Raw genomic sequence first — 16502 nt, 5'->3', positions numbered from 1 at the left:
AGGCAGGCAGTGGAACCACTGAGCTAAATCCCTGGCCCTATTTTTTATTTTTACTTTTTGAGTTAGAGTCTTGCTTTGTAATTCAGGCTGGCCTCCAAGACTCAGCAATCCTCCAGCCTCAGCCTCCCGAGTGCTGGGACTACAGGCGTGCGCCACCACACGTGGCTACCAGGGAAGACTTTCCAAAATCTAAAATATTCCAGATTTTGGAAACATGCCTGGTCCCCAAGCTCTTTGGGTTTCATCATGGTCTTGGCCCTTTTCCAACTAAGGAAACTGAGTCACACTCTTTCAAAGCCAGATTCTCGTGGTTCTAATTTGAGGCAGCCCTTTGGAGTTCGAAAACGGGGGGGGGGGGGTCTCGATATTCACGCACCTGATGCCAGGAGCTGCCCAGCACCTCGGAGATGGGGCGTCCCGGGGGCTGCACCCGGGTCCGGACTGTACTAGGCGGGCGGGGCCAGGGGGCTTCCGGGGCGGCAGCCACCTGGCCCGGCCCCCTCCGGCCCCGCCCGCTTCTGCTCCGCGCGGTGATTCACTCCCTCCTTTGCCTCGGGGGGCCCCCGTTCTCGGCCAGACGGCGGGCTAGACGGCAGGGTGTGCAGCGCCCTCGAACCCGGAGCAGGAGAGCAGATCCTCTGCGTGTCCAGGGACCCCCGCCGACACCATGGCGGACTCTGAGCGCCTGTCGGCCCCCGGCTGCTGGGCCGCCTGCACCAGCTACTGGCGCACCCGCAAGGGATTCCTCCTGCTTACTGAGATTGTGAGCGTTCTGGGGCCGCGGGTGGCCGAGGCGGAGGGGTGGGGTGGGTGGACCACGCGGTGCGGGACGGTCCGCGGGGAGGTGGGCACGTGGCTGGGTGCCGGGCCGTGGAGCTCAGGTGTGTGGGTTCGTGGTGGAGACTCGAAGCTCGAAACTGCCAGCGCAGGGGCAGGCGGTGGAGTTTGGGGGTTTAGGGTGAGAGTTGGTGGCTCGCGGGCGAGGCGAGGCGAGGACTCTAATTTCTGTGGGGTGTTTGGTGGGGAAGCCCGCGTAGACTCCTCAGTGGACGCGATGGAGGCGTCCTGGGGGCTGGGGAGTGGGGGCCTCCCGTGGCAGGGCGTGGCGCGGCCTGGGCACTGGCAGGCGGGCTGGCAGTGCGCCCAGAGGCGGTGCCTGTTGGGGTGGGGCCCGGCGCGCTAGTCCGCAGGGTAGGGCGCCCCACCCTTCGTCAGTTCTTCCTTGCCCTTTTGGGACCGAACCGAAGGTCCTTAGCTCTTCGAGTGGCTAGGGAACCTTGGTTGCCCGCCTCCCTGAAAGTGGGCGCCACCTTTGAGTCACTTGTGAAAGGGGTGCGGTGCCTTTAACGGAGTCCGCCCCTCCAGTGTGACTCTCACCGCTTCCCAAAGGGGTTGCTGGGGGAACCACACGTCCCGCCCCCTCAAGGCTTCAGAGCCTTGGCCAGTGGTGTTCACCAAAAACATGGCAGAGATTCGCCTTTCTGGCCGCCCATTTCCTACAAGGGAAAGGAGCATCCAAGGACCCCAGCTCTGCTCCTTGCTGGGTGACCGTGGATGAACCACTTAGCCTTTCTTTTTTCTTTTTCTTTCTTTCTTTTGTTTATTTTTTGTCTTTTGAAGACAGGGACTCACTATGTAGTTCAGGCTTGCCTTGAATTCATTATGTAGCCCAGGTCAACCTCAAACTTTCAGGGATACTCCTGCCTCAGCCTCCAAAGTGCTGGAATTGCAGGCATGTGCCACCATGCCCAGCCACTCAGCCTTTCTTACTCACTTTTTTCACCTGTGAAATAGAGATACTAGCTCATTAGGTTATTGTGATGACTAAGTGAGTCAAAACTCATAAAGTTCTGTAAAGTTCTTAGAACAATGCTTGGAGCACATTAGCACACAAAAAGTGCTGTGTTTAGCAATTGTTGTGTGTCATTTTCCCAGTCCCAGTGGGCATTTGAAAAGTTTTTTCCCCCCTGGTGGTGGACATCAAACCCGTGTCCTTGCACATGTAGGCAAGTACTCTACCACTGAGCCACACCCCCAGCTCTGAGAAGTGGTTTTCATTTTTTTCTCTGGTAGCCATCTGAGTTTCAGAATCTTCTCCCCTAATTTAAACCAATCCCCTCAGTCCTGGGAGCTGATGCAGGCTCCCTTCCCATTGTCACCTTTTCAGATACTATGCCTGGTGATTCTGATTTGCTTCAGTGCCTCGACATCAGGGTACTCCTCCCTGTCCGTGATTGAGATGATCCTTGCTGCTGTCTTCTTTGTCATCTACATGTGTGACCTGCATACCAAGATGCCCTTCATCAACTGGCCCTGGAGTGTGAGAAGGGGGCCAGAAATGGGCAGGGGCCTGGGCAGTTGGGATTATCCAGGGAACTCTGGAATCTGACTCATTCTTCCCCCAACACCTCACAGGATTTCTTCCGAACCCTCATAGCGGCGATCCTCTACCTGATCACCTCCATTTTTGTCCTTGTTGAGAAAGGAAACACTGCCAAAATCATCGCAGGGGTAAAGGCTATGGCGACAGCTCCAAACTACAGGGGAGAAGGGTTGGAGGATCCAGTGGCCATGTGCGCCTCTGCTTCTGGCAGAAAGTGTATGACCCACAGCAGGCCACTCTTGCTCTTAGGGCCTGTCAGGGTCTGGCTTCCTGCCATGCTTTTATCTCCCAAGATCATTTGCTATAAAGAGTGTCCCTTGTCAGACACAGGGGTCTTAGGGAACACACTAGGATGCCTTTGTCACAACTGTAGTGTGGTGTGTTTTCTCCATGTGGGGCTACCATGTGACTGCCCTGTGTTGAGAGGTACTGGGGGTAGGGTGGGGCATAATCCAGCCTCCTGGCCTCTCCTTGTGGGTCTCAGGCTTTGAAGTCTGGGGTTGGAGTCACCATCCTGCATGGGCTAGTCCCTAAGAGTTGGTGGCTACAGACGTAAAAGGTGGAATGGGCCAACCACCTAATCCACCACCTTCACTCCCATCTGCACCCCCCCCCCCAGGTACTGGGCCTAATTGCTACGCTGCTTTTTGGCTATGATGCCTATTTCACCTTCCCTCTTCGACAGCAAAGACATACAGCAGCCCCCACTGGTAAGTGTGTGTATATGTGCTGTTGAGAGAGCAGAATACAAAAGGAAAGGGATCTCCCAAGGAAAGGTATGAATGCCAATGCTATCTATCCCTTACTGGTACTTATGGCTTTGGTACCAATACATACCATAAGCCTCAGGTTTCTTGTCTGTAAAATGGGTATATAGATTGAGTCAATGCTTTCTCTTTTTTCCTCCTGCAGACCCTACAGATGGCCCGGTGTAGGTGAACTCTGCAACCTGCAAATAACTCCTCCATTGAGAAAACTCCTCCCCATTCCCACAATACTCCCAGCCCCCTACTGAGGTAAAACTGCCTTTATTGGGAGAATTTTGTCTTCCAGCTTGCCAAGCAACCTTCCTGGGTGTGGTCACCTCTGTGGGTGTGGCCAGGTCTCCCTTCCTTCTGCAGCATCCCAAAGGAGACATCAGTTTTTTGTGGACCCATATCCCCACTTAAGCCACAGAAAAGGAGGGGGTGCCTCTAATTTCAGAGTGTAAGCTCCACGGGTGACCCACTGGAAATGAGCTCAGTGTGGAGGGTGCTAAAATCTAGATAATGAATAAATTAATCCTTTGATGAAATGTGGATAAATCTCAAGCATTGGGGTGAGGTTGGGGGAGGTGGGCAGCTGGGGCAAGGAGGCAAAGAAGACAGGCCTGTTTTCCAACACATTGCTTCAGTAATACAAACAGGAAAGAGGGCAGAAGGAAGGGGATTTATGACTTAGTTTCTGGTGGGGGCGGGTTGTCATGTTCAGACTGGACAATGGAGCCCCCTTTGAGGTTGTCTGCTTTCAAGCCACGATACAGTTCTTGTTCCGGGCCTGGTGAGGCATCCCTAGCTGAGATTCCCTGGGGAGCTGCATGGCTGTGGAGTTGGTCTCAGATGCAGTGTCCTGAGGGGTCCTGGGCCTGCGCAGGAGTGGGGGCTGCGGGATCCGCTCCCCTAGGAAGAAGCCATCATCCTGGGAGGACTCAGAGCTGGGACTGGAGGGTGAGCTGGAGCAAGACCCTGAGTCTGACCCTGATGCCAAGTCACATCGATGGCGGCCATGTCTGCCAGAGTGGCGATGATGATGATGATAGTGGTGGTGGTGGTGATGGCGGCGATGCCGAGGACGGTTGGGGGCCCTGGGTGGAGGACTTCGGGGCCTGCGGCGCTGGGCTGGGGGTGCACTCAGTGTCCGGCGTGGACCTCCATCCGACACCAGTGGGTCTCGGAAGCTGACTCGAGGGGTGCTCTGTCGACGAAAGGAACCATCTTCCTGGTGCAGGTCAGGTTGCCCAGGAGACTCGAAGGGTGGCTCTGGAGCACTTCGGAGTCCCAGCTCAGGCATGGAGTGGCGGTGGGGAGCACCTCTCAGAAAAGGAGAGGGCTCCTCGGGGCCTGCAGCTGGGAAAGAAGAGAGGAGCGACGGGACTCCCTGTATCTGCTCCCCTGGGCTGCCCTCTTCTCGAGGAGGCATGAGGCAAGGCCTGCTTCCCCCCACTAGGACTAGGGTCGTGGTGGCAGGTGTCAAGAGGTTGACAGGGAGCTTCGGAATTGGGAGTTTTTTTGTTTTTGGTACGGGTAATCGAACTCATGACCTTGCCCTTTCGAGGCAGGCAGGCGGAGGAACCACTGAGCTAAATTCCCAGCCCAGAGCTGGGAGTTTTTGAGGCCTGGGGCAGGATATGGGTCAGAGAGAAGATAGGAAGTCGGTGCAGAGGGCGTGGCCTGGGAATGGGGAAGTGGTTTGGATGGGAGGGGCGCTGCACTAGCTGGAGCAGGCTTGGTTTGCGACAGAACGGGGGCGGGGCCTGGGTGCCGATGGATTGAATGAAAGGGGAAGGGGCTGTGGCAGGGGCAAGTTGCTTTAAGAGTAGGGCCCTGTGCAGGGCGGACCAGGATTCACACAGGGCGGATGTAGTTTGGACTGCAGAGTAGGCTTGGAATAAGAGTGGGGAAGGAGGCCAGGCCCGCTGCAAGAGTGAAGGCTCCTCGTGGAGGGGCGTGCGTCTCACCTGGCGCTTCCTCTGTGCAGGTGCTTTTGGTGGCCGTCTCTGACGCCCCCTCCGAAGCAGTGAAAGAGGCTGTGGAGGCTGCGAGTGGGGCAGTGACAATGCCTGCGCTCCAGCTGCGGCGGCCTGGCCCCGGGACCGTGGGCTCTGACCCAAGACTGCAAGCTCGAGAGCAGAAGATTAGGCCACGGCGGGGCAGAAAGGGGCGACCCAGCAGGGCTCGACCGCAGCAGCTGCAGCAGAAGCAGCGGTCTGAGGCGTGCCAATGCTGGCCCTCATAAGCCATCTGGCCCTGGTCCAGACCTGCAGGGACCAACGCGGAGGGTAAACTAAGGCAGACCCGCCAGACTCCGAACCCCTCCTGAATGGCGCCTTTCTTAGGCAGAAGTGAAGAATCTGGGGCAGAGTACCCTCATTTGCTTCCCCCTTCTGGAATGGGGTTTGGCTCTGGAGAAAGCAGGAAACTTGGGGTTTGGTTCTCACCCCATGATTCCTCATCCCAGTTGCCTGGAGATTTGCTGGTAAATCTCTCCCTCTCCCTCCTTCCTTTCTTTCCCAGGGATCCCCGGGGCTCTGAAAGTGGAGGTGAGCATTGGACTGTAAGATGTGGGCCAGGCTTAGACATTAAGGGGTGGCAGCTTCGGGTGCAAGATGAGTGGAAGGCTGGACTTGAAGAAGAGGCCTGGGTGGTTGGGGCAGGGTTTAGGGTGTCACTGAAGGTGGGACCTAACCTAAGCTGATGAAGAATAGCACATAGGTCAAGGCAGTAGAGACAAGGCTTACAGCATGCTTGGTGGGGGGTTAGAGGTGTGGAGTGGTGGCCTAGTGTGTGTGTGGGGTTTACAAGGACTGTCATAGCCAGGAGTGGGACTTGCAGTGAAGGGCACAGGCTTCTGGTGCTGGGACTAGACCTCAAATGTAGAGCATAGTGGGAGATGGAGCCCGGAGGACAGGAGGGCTCCTGTGGGGTATGACTGTAGCCCCGCTGTCCCTGCACCCCTCCATCCAGTCCCATTGTGTTCACCCACCGATGTGCTCCCCACAGCCATCACAGTACTCGGCGTGGCGGGCCTCGTAGCAGGCACAGCAGTGGGGGCGGCTCTGACGCATGACATATCGCTGCCCTCCTAGCGAAGCTTCACACTCAAAGCAGCAGAAGTGACCCATGTGCCAGTGACGCCCCTCGGCCTCCGTGCACTCAGGGGAGAAGATGATCTGGAGGGTGCAGGCCATCTATGGCTGTCAGAAGGGCCAGACCCTGGCCCTGCCTCCACTCCCACCCCTGGGCAGGGAGCACAAACCTCATCACAGGCTTGGCAGCGTGGGCGAAGGCGTTCAGCATGGTGACGCCCACAGTAGACCTTGCCAGCATGATAGAAGTAGATGAGGTCAACAAGCAGCTCCCGGCATGTGGTGCACACAAAGCACTGTGGGTGCCAAGAGGCACCCAGGCCCGCACGGCTTGCAAACACTGCAATGTCCCCACCTCCGATCTGCTTCCCACACTGCCAAATGACAGAGAGAAACTGTCACCATCACCAAGATGATCAGATTGATGGGGTCAGCTAGGTATTTCACATGAGGGTCTTCCCCATGGTGAACCTTTGTGACTGGCCCCACCTACAGGATAACTTTGAGAAAGTTTCCACCTTGGGGGGAGTGATTGGACACTGGCCCTACTCATGGGAGAAACCATAGAGACAGGTTCTACCCATCGTGGGTGGCCTTAAAGGTAAGCCTCCTCCATGGGGGGATAAAGCACACAGGGAGGCTGTCTGGCCCCAGTGGGGAGCCATAGACACAGTCACCACTCAGCAGAACCGCAGCCACAGACCTTACCAAACAATGTGTTCTAAGGACAGGACCTTCCCACTACACTCTTGGAGACAAACTCCACCCATCACTCAGCTCTGAAGACAGGGTGCTGGTGCTGGTCCCTTGGGTTTTGGTGCTGGGGATTGAATCCAGGGCCTTGCACATCCTAAGCAGGCAATTTACCGTTAGGCCACACCTCCAGCCTGTCGGTCAGTTTTTAAGGACAAGTCCTGACCACAAAATGACCAGCGAACCCATGTCTGGAGTCCACTGCATGGAGGGAGGAAACCACAGAGAAGATAGATGCAGGGTTCCTTTGAGATAAACTGCCCCCGACATTAGGATCCGAGGAACAGGTCCTATCCACTAGGGGGCGCTAGGTACACAGCAAGTCCAGAGGAATCCTGGGCCTTAAATGGCGGGCCTGGGCTCCCCTGGCCTGGGGCTTTCGGTCACAGAGGCCCTTCAAGCTCACCTCCTCACAGATGGCCCCAGTGATGGTCACTGGGAAGATGCGCACGGTGCCACGCCCCAGATTCTCCCGCTTTCGCTGCTGGCTGAAGGCTCTGAGTTCTTTTTTCTCCTCCTCTTCCAATGCCGTGCAGTACTGGGCCTGGGGGGAGCAGGGGCCTTCCAGACTTCACCCACCCCCAAGGTTTGCTTCTAGGCCTTTGTATAGGTGGTGCCTCCTGCATGAAATGCCTTCCCCTCACCTCTTCTTCTAACACCCAGATGTGATTTTGTCAAAGAATGTCGTCTGATGGCCCCCTGGCTGTCCAGACCTCTCACCTCAGCTCAGCTCACTTTTGTTCCTCTGACCTGCCAGTTTCTCTCTAGCTGCCTTGCATTTGTGATCTGTACCTGGCATGCTTTCCTGTCCTTCTTCTCTTGTAGTACTGAGGATGGAACCCAGGGCCTTTGTACTGAGATGCATCCCTAGCCCTTCAAAAATTTTAACACAGGGTCATGCTAAGCTGTCCAGGCTGGGCTCAAACTTTTGGTGCTCCTGCCTTAGTTTCCTAGAGTGCTGGGAGTGCAGGCATGAACCACTAGCCAAGCTTCTTTTTTATTTACTTTTTACAAAAAAAAAATTTTTTTTTGAGACGGGGTCTCCCTATGTAGTCCAGGCTGGCCTTGAACTTATGGTGATCCTCCTGCCTCAGCCTCCGGAGTGCTGGGATTATGGGGTGCCTTACCACACCTGGCAGCCTTTTTTTATTTTGGGGGGCATGGTCTTGCTAAGTTGCAGAGGTGAGACTTGAACTTGTGACCCTCCAGCCTCAGCCTCCCTCAGGCCCTTCTTGTCTTCTCTCCTCACCTCACTGTCATGTGGAGGCAGCTGGTGCAGCAATTGCTTGATCCTGTATTTCTCCCCAGGACTGTTGACATAGGGGACCTTGTCCTCTGGAAGGCAGCTGAAAAACTGGTATACCTGGGAGGACATAGTGGGTGGGAGAAAACAACAGAGATTAGGGGTGAGTTGGAATGCAGTGAGATGGGTTTCTGCTTCTCTGAGAAAAGTCAAGTCATCAGAAGGGAACTTCTCCTGACTCCCTTCCCTCCTTCCTAAAGCTCCCAAACATGTTGAGTGTTCCTCCATGTCTTCTTATTTCCTTGTTTTTGTTGTTTTTTCCCCCGGTACTAGAGATTGTACCCAGGGTCTTCACACTGAGCTATATCCCCAGCCCTTTTTTTTCCTTTTTCTTTTTTCCCCCCAGCCCTTTTAAAATTTTTTATTTTGAGAAAGAGTCTCACTAAGTCACTAAATTGCCCAGGCTGGGCTTGAACTTGCAATACTACTGCCCTAGCCTCCCTGAGTGCTGGGATTACAGGTGTGTGCCACCACACCAGGTTTGTCTCCAGCTCCTTTTATTTTTTTTGAGACAGAGTCTCACTAAATTGTCCAGGCTGGCCTTGGACTCACTCATGATCCTCGTGCCTAGGCCTCTTGAGTAGCTGGGATCACAGGCTTGTGCAACTGTGCCCAGCTTTCCTTATGTCTTGACCCACCTTGCCCCTCCTGCCCTGGTCCACTTTTCTCCTTCCCTTTTCAGAAAAAGTCCATAGAGCTGTGAGCACTCATATGCACCGAACCTCCTGTGCTCCCCTTCTCTCTCGACCTTGCTCCAGCCAAGTTCCTCCCACCCCAAAGCTGTTGGGCCCCTGATGTTGTTTATATTGTGAAAATCATTGTTAGGTCTCAGTCTTCATTGAACTTGACCATCATAGCCCTGGGTCCAGCTGATCACTCCCTCTTCCAGCAAAGTTTCTTCCCTTGGTCCCCGGGATGTCTCAAGGTCTGGTTTCCCTATCTCATTGGCTGTTCCTTTTCTGTCCTTCTGAATGTGGGAGGGCCCTAGAGCTCAGTCCTAGTTCTCTCCTCTCTGTCTATATTCACCTCCTTGGGAATTGCATCTAACCTCATGGCCATATAGTCGGGTAAGGAGTCAAAAAGGTCCAGCCCAGAGCCAGGGATTTAGCTCAGTGGCACAGCACCTGCCCCGAAAGTGCAAGATCCTGAGTTTGATCCCCGGTACCGAGAAAAAAAAAAAAAAGGTCCAGCCCTGGGACTTCTCCTTTGAGAGGTCAGTTAGATATTTAAGGGACACCTCAAACTCCAGATGGCCTGAACCGGATTTATGCTCTTACTCTCTTCACCTTGCTTGTACCTTGGCCTCTCTCACATTAGTGAATCCATCCACCTCTCTTTGGGTCATCTTTCAGTCGTCTCTTTCTCTTACCCCCACAAGCAAATCTCAGCTCTGCTTTCAAAATACATCCAGAATTGGGGCTTGGGGTATGGCTCAATGGTAGTGCACTTGCCTAGCACGTTCCATCCTCAGCATCACTATATATATATTCTCCACAACAGGGCCGACTACACCACAGCCTGGACCACTGCCGCAGCCTCTTCTCACTCTTCTCTAGGTTTCCTCCCTCATTTCTACAAGCTTCTATAGCCAGAGAGCCTGTTAAATCACAGGACAAATCACTTCCCTGCTCTGCTCACATCCCTCATGTGACTTCCCCTTCATCCTGTGTCAAGGTCCTCTCCATGGCCCTGCCACCTCTCTGACCTCATTTACAACTGCTCCCCCATCACACTCCTGCAGTTGTGCTGGTCTCCTCACTTTTCTTCACACATCTGTGACAAGCACACTCCTCCCTTTGGGCCTTGGCATTGCTACTCACCTGCCTGGATCATTCTAACCTTAGATGTCTGGCAGGCCCACTTCTTCAACTCCTTCAGGGCAGCTCAGACAGGGCATTCCCACAGAAGCTTACCTGGGCACTGTACAATTCCAGCCTTTCTCTCTGTCTCTCTCACTTCCTCCCTTCCTTGTGGTTTTATTTATTTATTTATTATTATTATTATTTCTTTTTTGAGACAGAGTCTTGTTATATAGTTCTGGCTGGCCTTGAACTCACTATGTAGCCCAGGCTAGCCTAGAACTCAAAATGATCCTCCTGCCTCAGCCTCCCAAGTGCTGGGATTGCAGGTGTGCACCACCATGCTTGTCTTCTTCCCTGGTCTTTTTATACCATAGCCCTTAGACCATCTGACATACAGTCAGCCTTCTTTTTTTTTTGGTACCAAGGATCGAACTCTGGTCCTTGTGCTTGCGAGGCAAGTGGCAGAACCACTGAGCTAAATCCCCGGCCCTGCCTTCTTAATCATTGAGTTCCACATCACAGTTTCAACCAACTTCAAATAAGAAATATGAAAAATTGCATTTGAACTGAATATGTAGATTTTTGTCATTATTCCATAAACAATATAACTATTTACATAGCATTTTCACTGTATTAGGTATTTTAAGTAATCTAGAGAAGAGAAAGCATATAGGATAGGGGTGTGGCAGCACATACATATTATTCCAGTACTTATGAGGTTGAGGCAGGAGGATTGCATTTTTGAGTCAGCCTGAGCTACATAGAGAATTTAAGGCCCAGGCTGGGCTATCTAGTGGGACTTTCCCGAGAGAGAGAGAGAGAGAGAGAGAGAGAGAGAGAGAGAGAGAGAGAGAGAGAGAGAGAGAGAGAGAGAGAGAGAAATAATGAAATAATGTATATGGGATGATGTGTATAGATTATATGCAAATATTACAACATTTTATATAAGGAACTCGAGTGTACATGATTTGGGTATCTGTTCTGGTGTTTTTTTGGTACTGGGGATCCAACTTGGGACCTTGTGCTTGCAAGGCAGGTGGCGGAACCACTGAGCTAAATCCCCGGCCCCTGTTTTGGTTTTTTGAGACAGGGTCTCACTACGTAGTTCAGGCTAGTCTTGACTTGCTATGTAGACCAGGGTGGCCTAGAACTCATGGGGATCCTCCTGCCTCAGCATCCCAAGTGCTGGGCATCCAGCATCCCTGCTGGATTTGGTTATCTGTAGGCAGTCCTGGAAACAATTCCCCAAAGATATCAAAAGACAACTGTATATTCACAGGTTTGTTACTCTTTCAGGAATCAACCTCCATGTGGGGCAATATTTTATTTTGTTTTGTTTAATGCCGTGTCCTCAGTGCCTAAAAACAGTGTTTAACATGCAGAAAATGCTCAGTAAGTACTTGTTGAATGAATGAATTGACAGCCATGTGGTGAATAAAGTGCTGGATAAAGCCAGGAGTGTGGTGTAGAATAAGATTGGGGTGGGTGAACAGGTCCAGTGATCACTCAAGGTTCTTTGTGAGGTGTGTCGGGTGACCACCTCTCTATCAGGGGTTAGGACACTGGAAACCTGACCACACACTCTAGAACTGATCCAGAAATAGACTCCCACCCTAGTTTTGTGTGTGTGTGTGTGTGTGTGTGTGTGTGTGTGTGTGTGTCTGCATGTGTTTGCCCATTGGAGATTGATAGTGGGTGGCTGGCCTCTGGTCACCTGCTCGGGCTTAAGGCCTGGGGGCACCCAGGCATACTCTTCCGATGCACAGCCTGAGTCGTCATCAGAGATGGAGTGGCGCTGGAAGTCCGAGATGAGCCGACACATGATGCGTTCCAGGTCCACAGGCACCGTGTGCACTGCGTGCTCCTCCCTCGGGCATTTGCAGTGTTGGCAGATCTTTCTTCCGGGCGAGAGGGTAGGTCAATTACTAAGGAGTAGCTTCTCCGGACCCACCCAGCTCCCTCAGCGGGACACACAGATACAAGGCTCTGCACCTGGGCTGGGGCTGACAGTGGGGCTGAACCAAGGTCTGGCTGTGGGTCTCTGGCCAGGCCATGGGGAGTAGGGCCCTGGCTGTGAGGGGCTCAGCTTCTGATTGATGGCAGAGCTGTAAAACACGGGCCCGAGGGAACTGGGGGTGTGGCCTGTGGGCCTGGGCTGCAGGATATGAAGGGGTGGGACTGTGGGGACTCGAGGATATTCCCTAAACTTCCAGTTTAGGGGGCTTGGGTCGGACTCTGGCCAGCGGGCCTGAGAGGGGTGGGACTCCAGGACTGAGTATAGAGTTATAAATCTAGGAGCGTCCTCTCAGGAAAGGCTCGGCGCTTTGTAGGGAAACTGTGATAAGGCTCCGAACTTGCTTGGGTGTTGGGGTGGTGATTCTGTGGGATTGTGGGCTCTCTGCGATCTGTTAAGAGCCTCTGGGTGCTGGGATCCAGTAGGAATAGACACTGGGCCTCGGAGAAGAGTTCTGAGCCTAAGAAGGACGCTGAGGGGAGGAGCGCGTGGGTGTTGTAGGGCCCAGGAAAGAGGATCTCCCTAGGGATGGGACCCCAGCTTGGGGAGGACGTTTGGGGGCCCGGCTCTGTATTAGGTGGTGCTCTCCGGGAAACTGAACTCTAGGTAATGCGTCAGGAGGCGGGGTTCTGCATCTGAGTTTGAGGCTCTTTTTTTCTGGTGGAGGTCTACCTAGGGAGCTCTAGCCTAGGGACGTGGCCTAAGCCTCCAGTCGTTTCTCCCGAGGGCGGGGCTCTGACAAAGGGGAGTCCTTGGGGAGTGTCTCTTACCTCCACCCGTGCAGCAGGAAGCCCGGGCACTGCTCTCTGCAGGAGTTGCAAGGCTGGCCCCGGTCTGGGTCCTCAGCCTCTGGAAGCTGTAGTGGGTGGGGGCAGACACAGGGCCGGGGAAGGCGCCGGAGCAGGGAGGGAGAAGTCAACGCCCGCGACCGCACGCTGGGGCCTGTCCCACCAGGGCAGCGCTGGGCAGGCTGGGACAGCGCCTGGAGTTGGGGGGGGGGGGACACAAGCAAGCCCGAGGCGGGGCATCTGAGGCCACCTCCCCATATTGCCCCCCTTTCAGGGAATTGCCCTGTCTGGGCTGCTCCCTTCTCCGCCAGCCTCGGATACCTCTCACCAACCTTCAATTCCTCTGGGCTGAAACACCTCCTCCAGAATCAGAATACCCCGCCAGAGGGGATTCCCTAATTTAGGTATCCCCTTCCCAGGCCTCATCCCGGTCCCATCTCACCCAAGAAGCCAGCAGCACTCCACAGCCATGGGTAGGAATCTGAGACCCCATCCTTCCTTGAGATCACCACAAGAACCCTGCTCCTCCCTTCAGAAGCTCAAGAACCCCTCCCTGAAACCCTAGCTTCATTCTCTCTTACCTAAAGAATCAGAAATCCTCCCCCAGGATCTTAGGAGGCCTCTGCTCCATTCAGAAACCTCCACACCAAGAAACCTTGGCATTTACCCCTCATATCCTAGGACCATTCACTTCTCTGGACCACCAAAACCCAGACCCCACATTTGCTGGTCAAAGACCTCCTTCAAAGAAAAAGACCCTCCTATCTAAGAAGTCAAAAGCTCCCAGGCTCAGGTGGAAACCTGGAAGCCCTGTTACCCCAAATTCCAGTGCCTTGATCATAAGCACTGGGGCACCCCAGGAGTGTAGGAGGACCCTGCCACTCACACTATATTCTCCCAAGATATGGTGGTCCCTTACCTCAGAAACTCAGGAGGTCCCTGCTCAACTCAAGACTCAGTCTTGGCCCTCAGAATCCCCTCCCATAATTCACAGGAAAGGGGAGCCCATAGGTCCCAAGGGTGCTGATAAAGTGTTCTGGGAACCTGGGCATGGTGGTGGTGAATGCCTGTAATCCCAGCACTCCTGCGGCTGAGGCAGGAGGATCACCTCGAAGTTCAAGACCAGCCTGGGTTACATAGTGAGTTCAAGCCCAGCCTGAACTACATAGAGAACCTGTCTCAAACAAACAAACAAACAAACAAACATTCCCAGAGGTGATTAGGAAGCATGGGCCACCATATAACCTTCAACCTAAGGCTTCAACTGTGAGGCCACCTTCAACCTTACACCTCCAGCAGCTCCAGCGTCCAGGCCAGGGAAAGCTGGGGATGGGGATTCCCCGGCCTGTGACGTTCCTCCTTGCCATCCCCGTACCCTGCCCCCTCGCCCGGACCTCAGTTTACCCCCGATCCCCACCGCTGCCCTGATTCTCGCTCACCACACGCCCGGAGCGGCGCCTCCGGGATCCACGAGCGAACATGGCGCGTCCAGACAGGGTCAAGCCAGGCCGGGTGAGGCGAATGGAATTCTTGCGGCCGCTAGGCCACCCCGCGTCCGGCCAGGGAGCTGTGTTCCGTAAACCTGACACCCGCGTGGGAGGAGCGCGTCCCGTAGGGCCCGCCCCTGGGCCTGTGCTCTCCCTGTAGCACCCCTGCCTGAAGGTGAGCTGGGAGGAGCGCGTCCCGTAGGGCCCGCCCCTGGGCCTGTGCTCTCCCTGTAGCACCCCTGCCTGAAGGTGAGCTGCCAGGAGCGCCCCATTCTCTCCGCCCGGCGGAGCGGGGCGTTCCAGAGGCAGGACCTCCAGAATCTCAACATGCCAGCGCCACGTAGCCTCTAGGGCTCTAAGGCTGCGGTGGAGGAGGTGTTGGATGTAGGTGTGTGGGTGGAGGGACTTGGAGGTGGTGAACTGACTGGAAGGGGGATATTGACGCTTTGTGTCGATTCATCTTGGATGCTTATTTGGGGCAAGGGTTAGAGCCACCTCTAGTCCCTCCCCACTAGTGAGGTCCTCACATTCTTTCCACGATGAATATTTCTAGAATGGCCCTCCACTTCATTCTCAGCTTCAGCTGGTGTTCCACGACTCTCACCAGACAGCTAGGCCCTCCCTAGTCCCTTCTCAGAGCCAGGATTATTTGCGACTTCTGTGGAGGGGTTCCAAGACCCTCTTCCTCGCTCTCCACAAGCTTAGATGTTGTGCCCGCTAAGTACAGAGACTGGGATCTTGGTCTGCCTTGCTTCCCCCGCCCTCATTTTTCTCTTTCATTGAACTCGGTTCCAGAGCTGGGAATCCTTCCTTCGCTCTCTTGGGCTTCAGCTAGGAGGAGGGGACCCCGCGGGCGCAGTCAGAACTCGGACGCCCGGCCGGCTGGGGTCTTTAATTAGGCAGGAGGCGGTGGCGGCCAGCCCGGCCTTTCATCGTGGGCGCCGGGGAGCTCCCCCACACTATTACGCACATCCTTGTCACTATTCGCCCCTCTTGTCCCAGGGAGGAGTCCGGGAGAGGGGAAAGAACGAACAAATTGAAGAAGGAATCTAGCCGACGCCTCGCCTCCCGCCTCCAACCCAGCAGGTCTTGCAGTTTGCAGCCAGGGCGGAGGCGTGGAAAAGGGCAGACAGCAGGATCTGAAGATGAAGGGGTTGGGTGGGGTGCGGTCTCCCTGTGGAGTCTCCCTATTACCGGCCACTCAGGTTCAGATGCTTAGGTTCCTTTGCTTGTCGCTGACCAAAGAGGCCATGTATTTTGGTAAAAAGGAAAAAGGATTTATTTAAAGTTAGCTCTGAGGAGTTGGAGGGAACGGTTTGCCTCAAATCACCATCCCCCTGTGTACAGGTGGACAAGGTTTTTTACAGTAAGGACAGAGGGGAGCACAGAGACAATGGAGAGTTCCACACCTGCTTTATCACTTCAGCTGTCTTTCGTTTATTCCTCTTTCTTGTGGGAAGGAACCTGGACTCGACTCCTGGCGCTCACATATGTATATTCTGTCACTTAGATTAGGCTGAGGGGAGGAAGTGTTGGTTATGTGTTCAGCAGGAGGAAGTCTGGAGAAATTGCTTATCTCAACAAGAAAAAAAGTCTAACTTTTAAAGTTCTGGCTTGTAGTGCTGGTCACATCCTTAGTCAGCAGTTTTGAGGAGAGGGCTTCACAAGAGCTGGGAAGTATTTTGGCTAAGGGAGCAGAGTGAGAACCAAACCCTAGAAAGACTGGGTATCCGGTGGCTGGTAATAGGGCATCAAGCAGGGCTCTGCAGTGTGTGACTTAGAATGATGGGTAAGCAAGACTTCATGGGATCCATGGCAGCTGCCTGCCGATCAGGCTCAGGGATTCCTCTCCCTCATTGCTCCCCTTTTGATCCCAAGAAAGACACACTAAGAATTAGAGGCTGGATGTAGTGGTGCATGCCTGTAATCCCAGCACTTGGGAGGCTGAAGCAAGAAGATTGCCACAAGTTTGAAGCCAGCCTGGGCAACATAGCGAGTTCAAGTCTAGCCTGAGCTACATAACGAGACCTTGTCTCAAGAAAAACCAAAAAAGCCAGGCATGGTGGTGAATGCCTGTAATCCCAGCACTTGGGAGGCTGAGACAGGAGGATCGATGTGAGTTGGAGGC

At 54.2% G+C, this 16502-nt stretch overlaps 2 protein-coding genes across 5 annotated transcripts; one reads left to right on the top strand and one right to left on the bottom strand.

Moving 5' to 3' along the window:
* Positions 1-519: 519 nt before the first annotated feature.
* On the top strand, positions 520-3677 carry Plp2 (proteolipid protein 2). Its single transcript, XM_004871997.3, has 5 exons — positions 520-763; positions 2168-2320; positions 2416-2511; positions 3003-3093; positions 3296-3677. Exons 1-5 carry the CDS (start codon positions 668-670, stop codon positions 3316-3318), a joined length of 459 nt encoding a protein of 152 aa, XP_004872054.1. The 5' UTR covers positions 520-667; the 3' UTR covers positions 3319-3677.
* A 76-nt stretch (positions 3678-3753) lies between these two features.
* Positions 3754-14526, bottom strand: Prickle3 (prickle planar cell polarity protein 3). 4 transcript variants are annotated; one of them, XM_004871995.4, is made up of 9 exons: positions 14327-14526; positions 12870-13081; positions 11800-11983; positions 8230-8343; positions 7387-7524; positions 6398-6601; positions 6125-6311; positions 5100-5399; positions 3754-4488 (listed from the first exon to the last, which is right to left on the bottom strand). In XM_004871995.4, exons 1-9 carry the CDS (start codon positions 14366-14368, stop codon positions 3890-3892), a joined length of 1980 nt encoding a protein of 659 aa, XP_004872052.1. In that variant the 5' UTR covers positions 14369-14526; the 3' UTR covers positions 3754-3889. The 4 variants fall into 4 exon arrangements, with proteins under 4 accessions (XP_004872052.1, XP_004872053.1, XP_087045843.1 ...); XM_004871996.4 differs by having other exon boundaries at positions 12870-12955; positions 14327-14492; XM_087189717.1 differs by having other exon boundaries at positions 11800-11979; positions 12870-12955; positions 14327-14430.
* Between the last annotated feature and the right edge of the window lie 1976 nt (positions 14527-16502).

Source organism: Heterocephalus glaber, unplaced genomic scaffold (assembly GCF_053883595.1).
Source record: "Heterocephalus glaber isolate CG9 unplaced genomic scaffold, H.glaber_assembly_v1.0 deba00001546, whole genome shotgun sequence".
Taxonomy (NCBI): domain Eukaryota; kingdom Metazoa; phylum Chordata; class Mammalia; order Rodentia; family Bathyergidae; genus Heterocephalus; species Heterocephalus glaber.
The sequence above is the reverse complement of the archived record's forward strand: the minus strand, read 5'-3'. Positions and strand labels throughout refer to the sequence as shown.

What these genes read in the sequence shown, in the direction of transcription:
- Plp2 (XM_004871997.3), top strand. Translation starts at nt 668, where the DNA reads ATGGCGGACTCTGAGCGCCTGTCGGCCCCCGGCTGCTGGGCCGCCTGC. An exon ending in TCCTCCTGCTTACTGAGATT is followed by an intron (nt 764 to 2,167) that starts GTGAGCGTTCTG and finishes TCACCTTTTCAG; the next exon opens with ATACTATGCCTGGTGATTCT. An exon ending in ACATACAGCAGCCCCCACTG is followed by an intron (nt 3,094 to 3,295) that starts GTAAGTGTGTGT and finishes TTCCTCCTGCAG; the next exon opens with ACCCTACAGATGGCCCGGTG.
- Prickle3 (XM_004871995.4), bottom strand. Translation starts at nt 14,368, where the DNA reads ATGTTCGCTCGTGGATCCCGGAGGCGCCGCTCCGGGCGTGTG. An exon ending in TGGCTGTGGGGAGCACATCG is followed by an intron (nt 5,400 to 6,124) that starts GTGGGTGAACAC and finishes TGGTCCCTGCAG; the next exon opens with GTCTGGACCAGGGCCAGATG. An exon ending in CTGCACAGAGGAAGCGCCAG is followed by an intron (nt 4,489 to 5,099) that starts GTGAGACGCACG and finishes CTTCTTTCCCAG; the next exon opens with CTGCAGGCCCCGAGGAGCCC.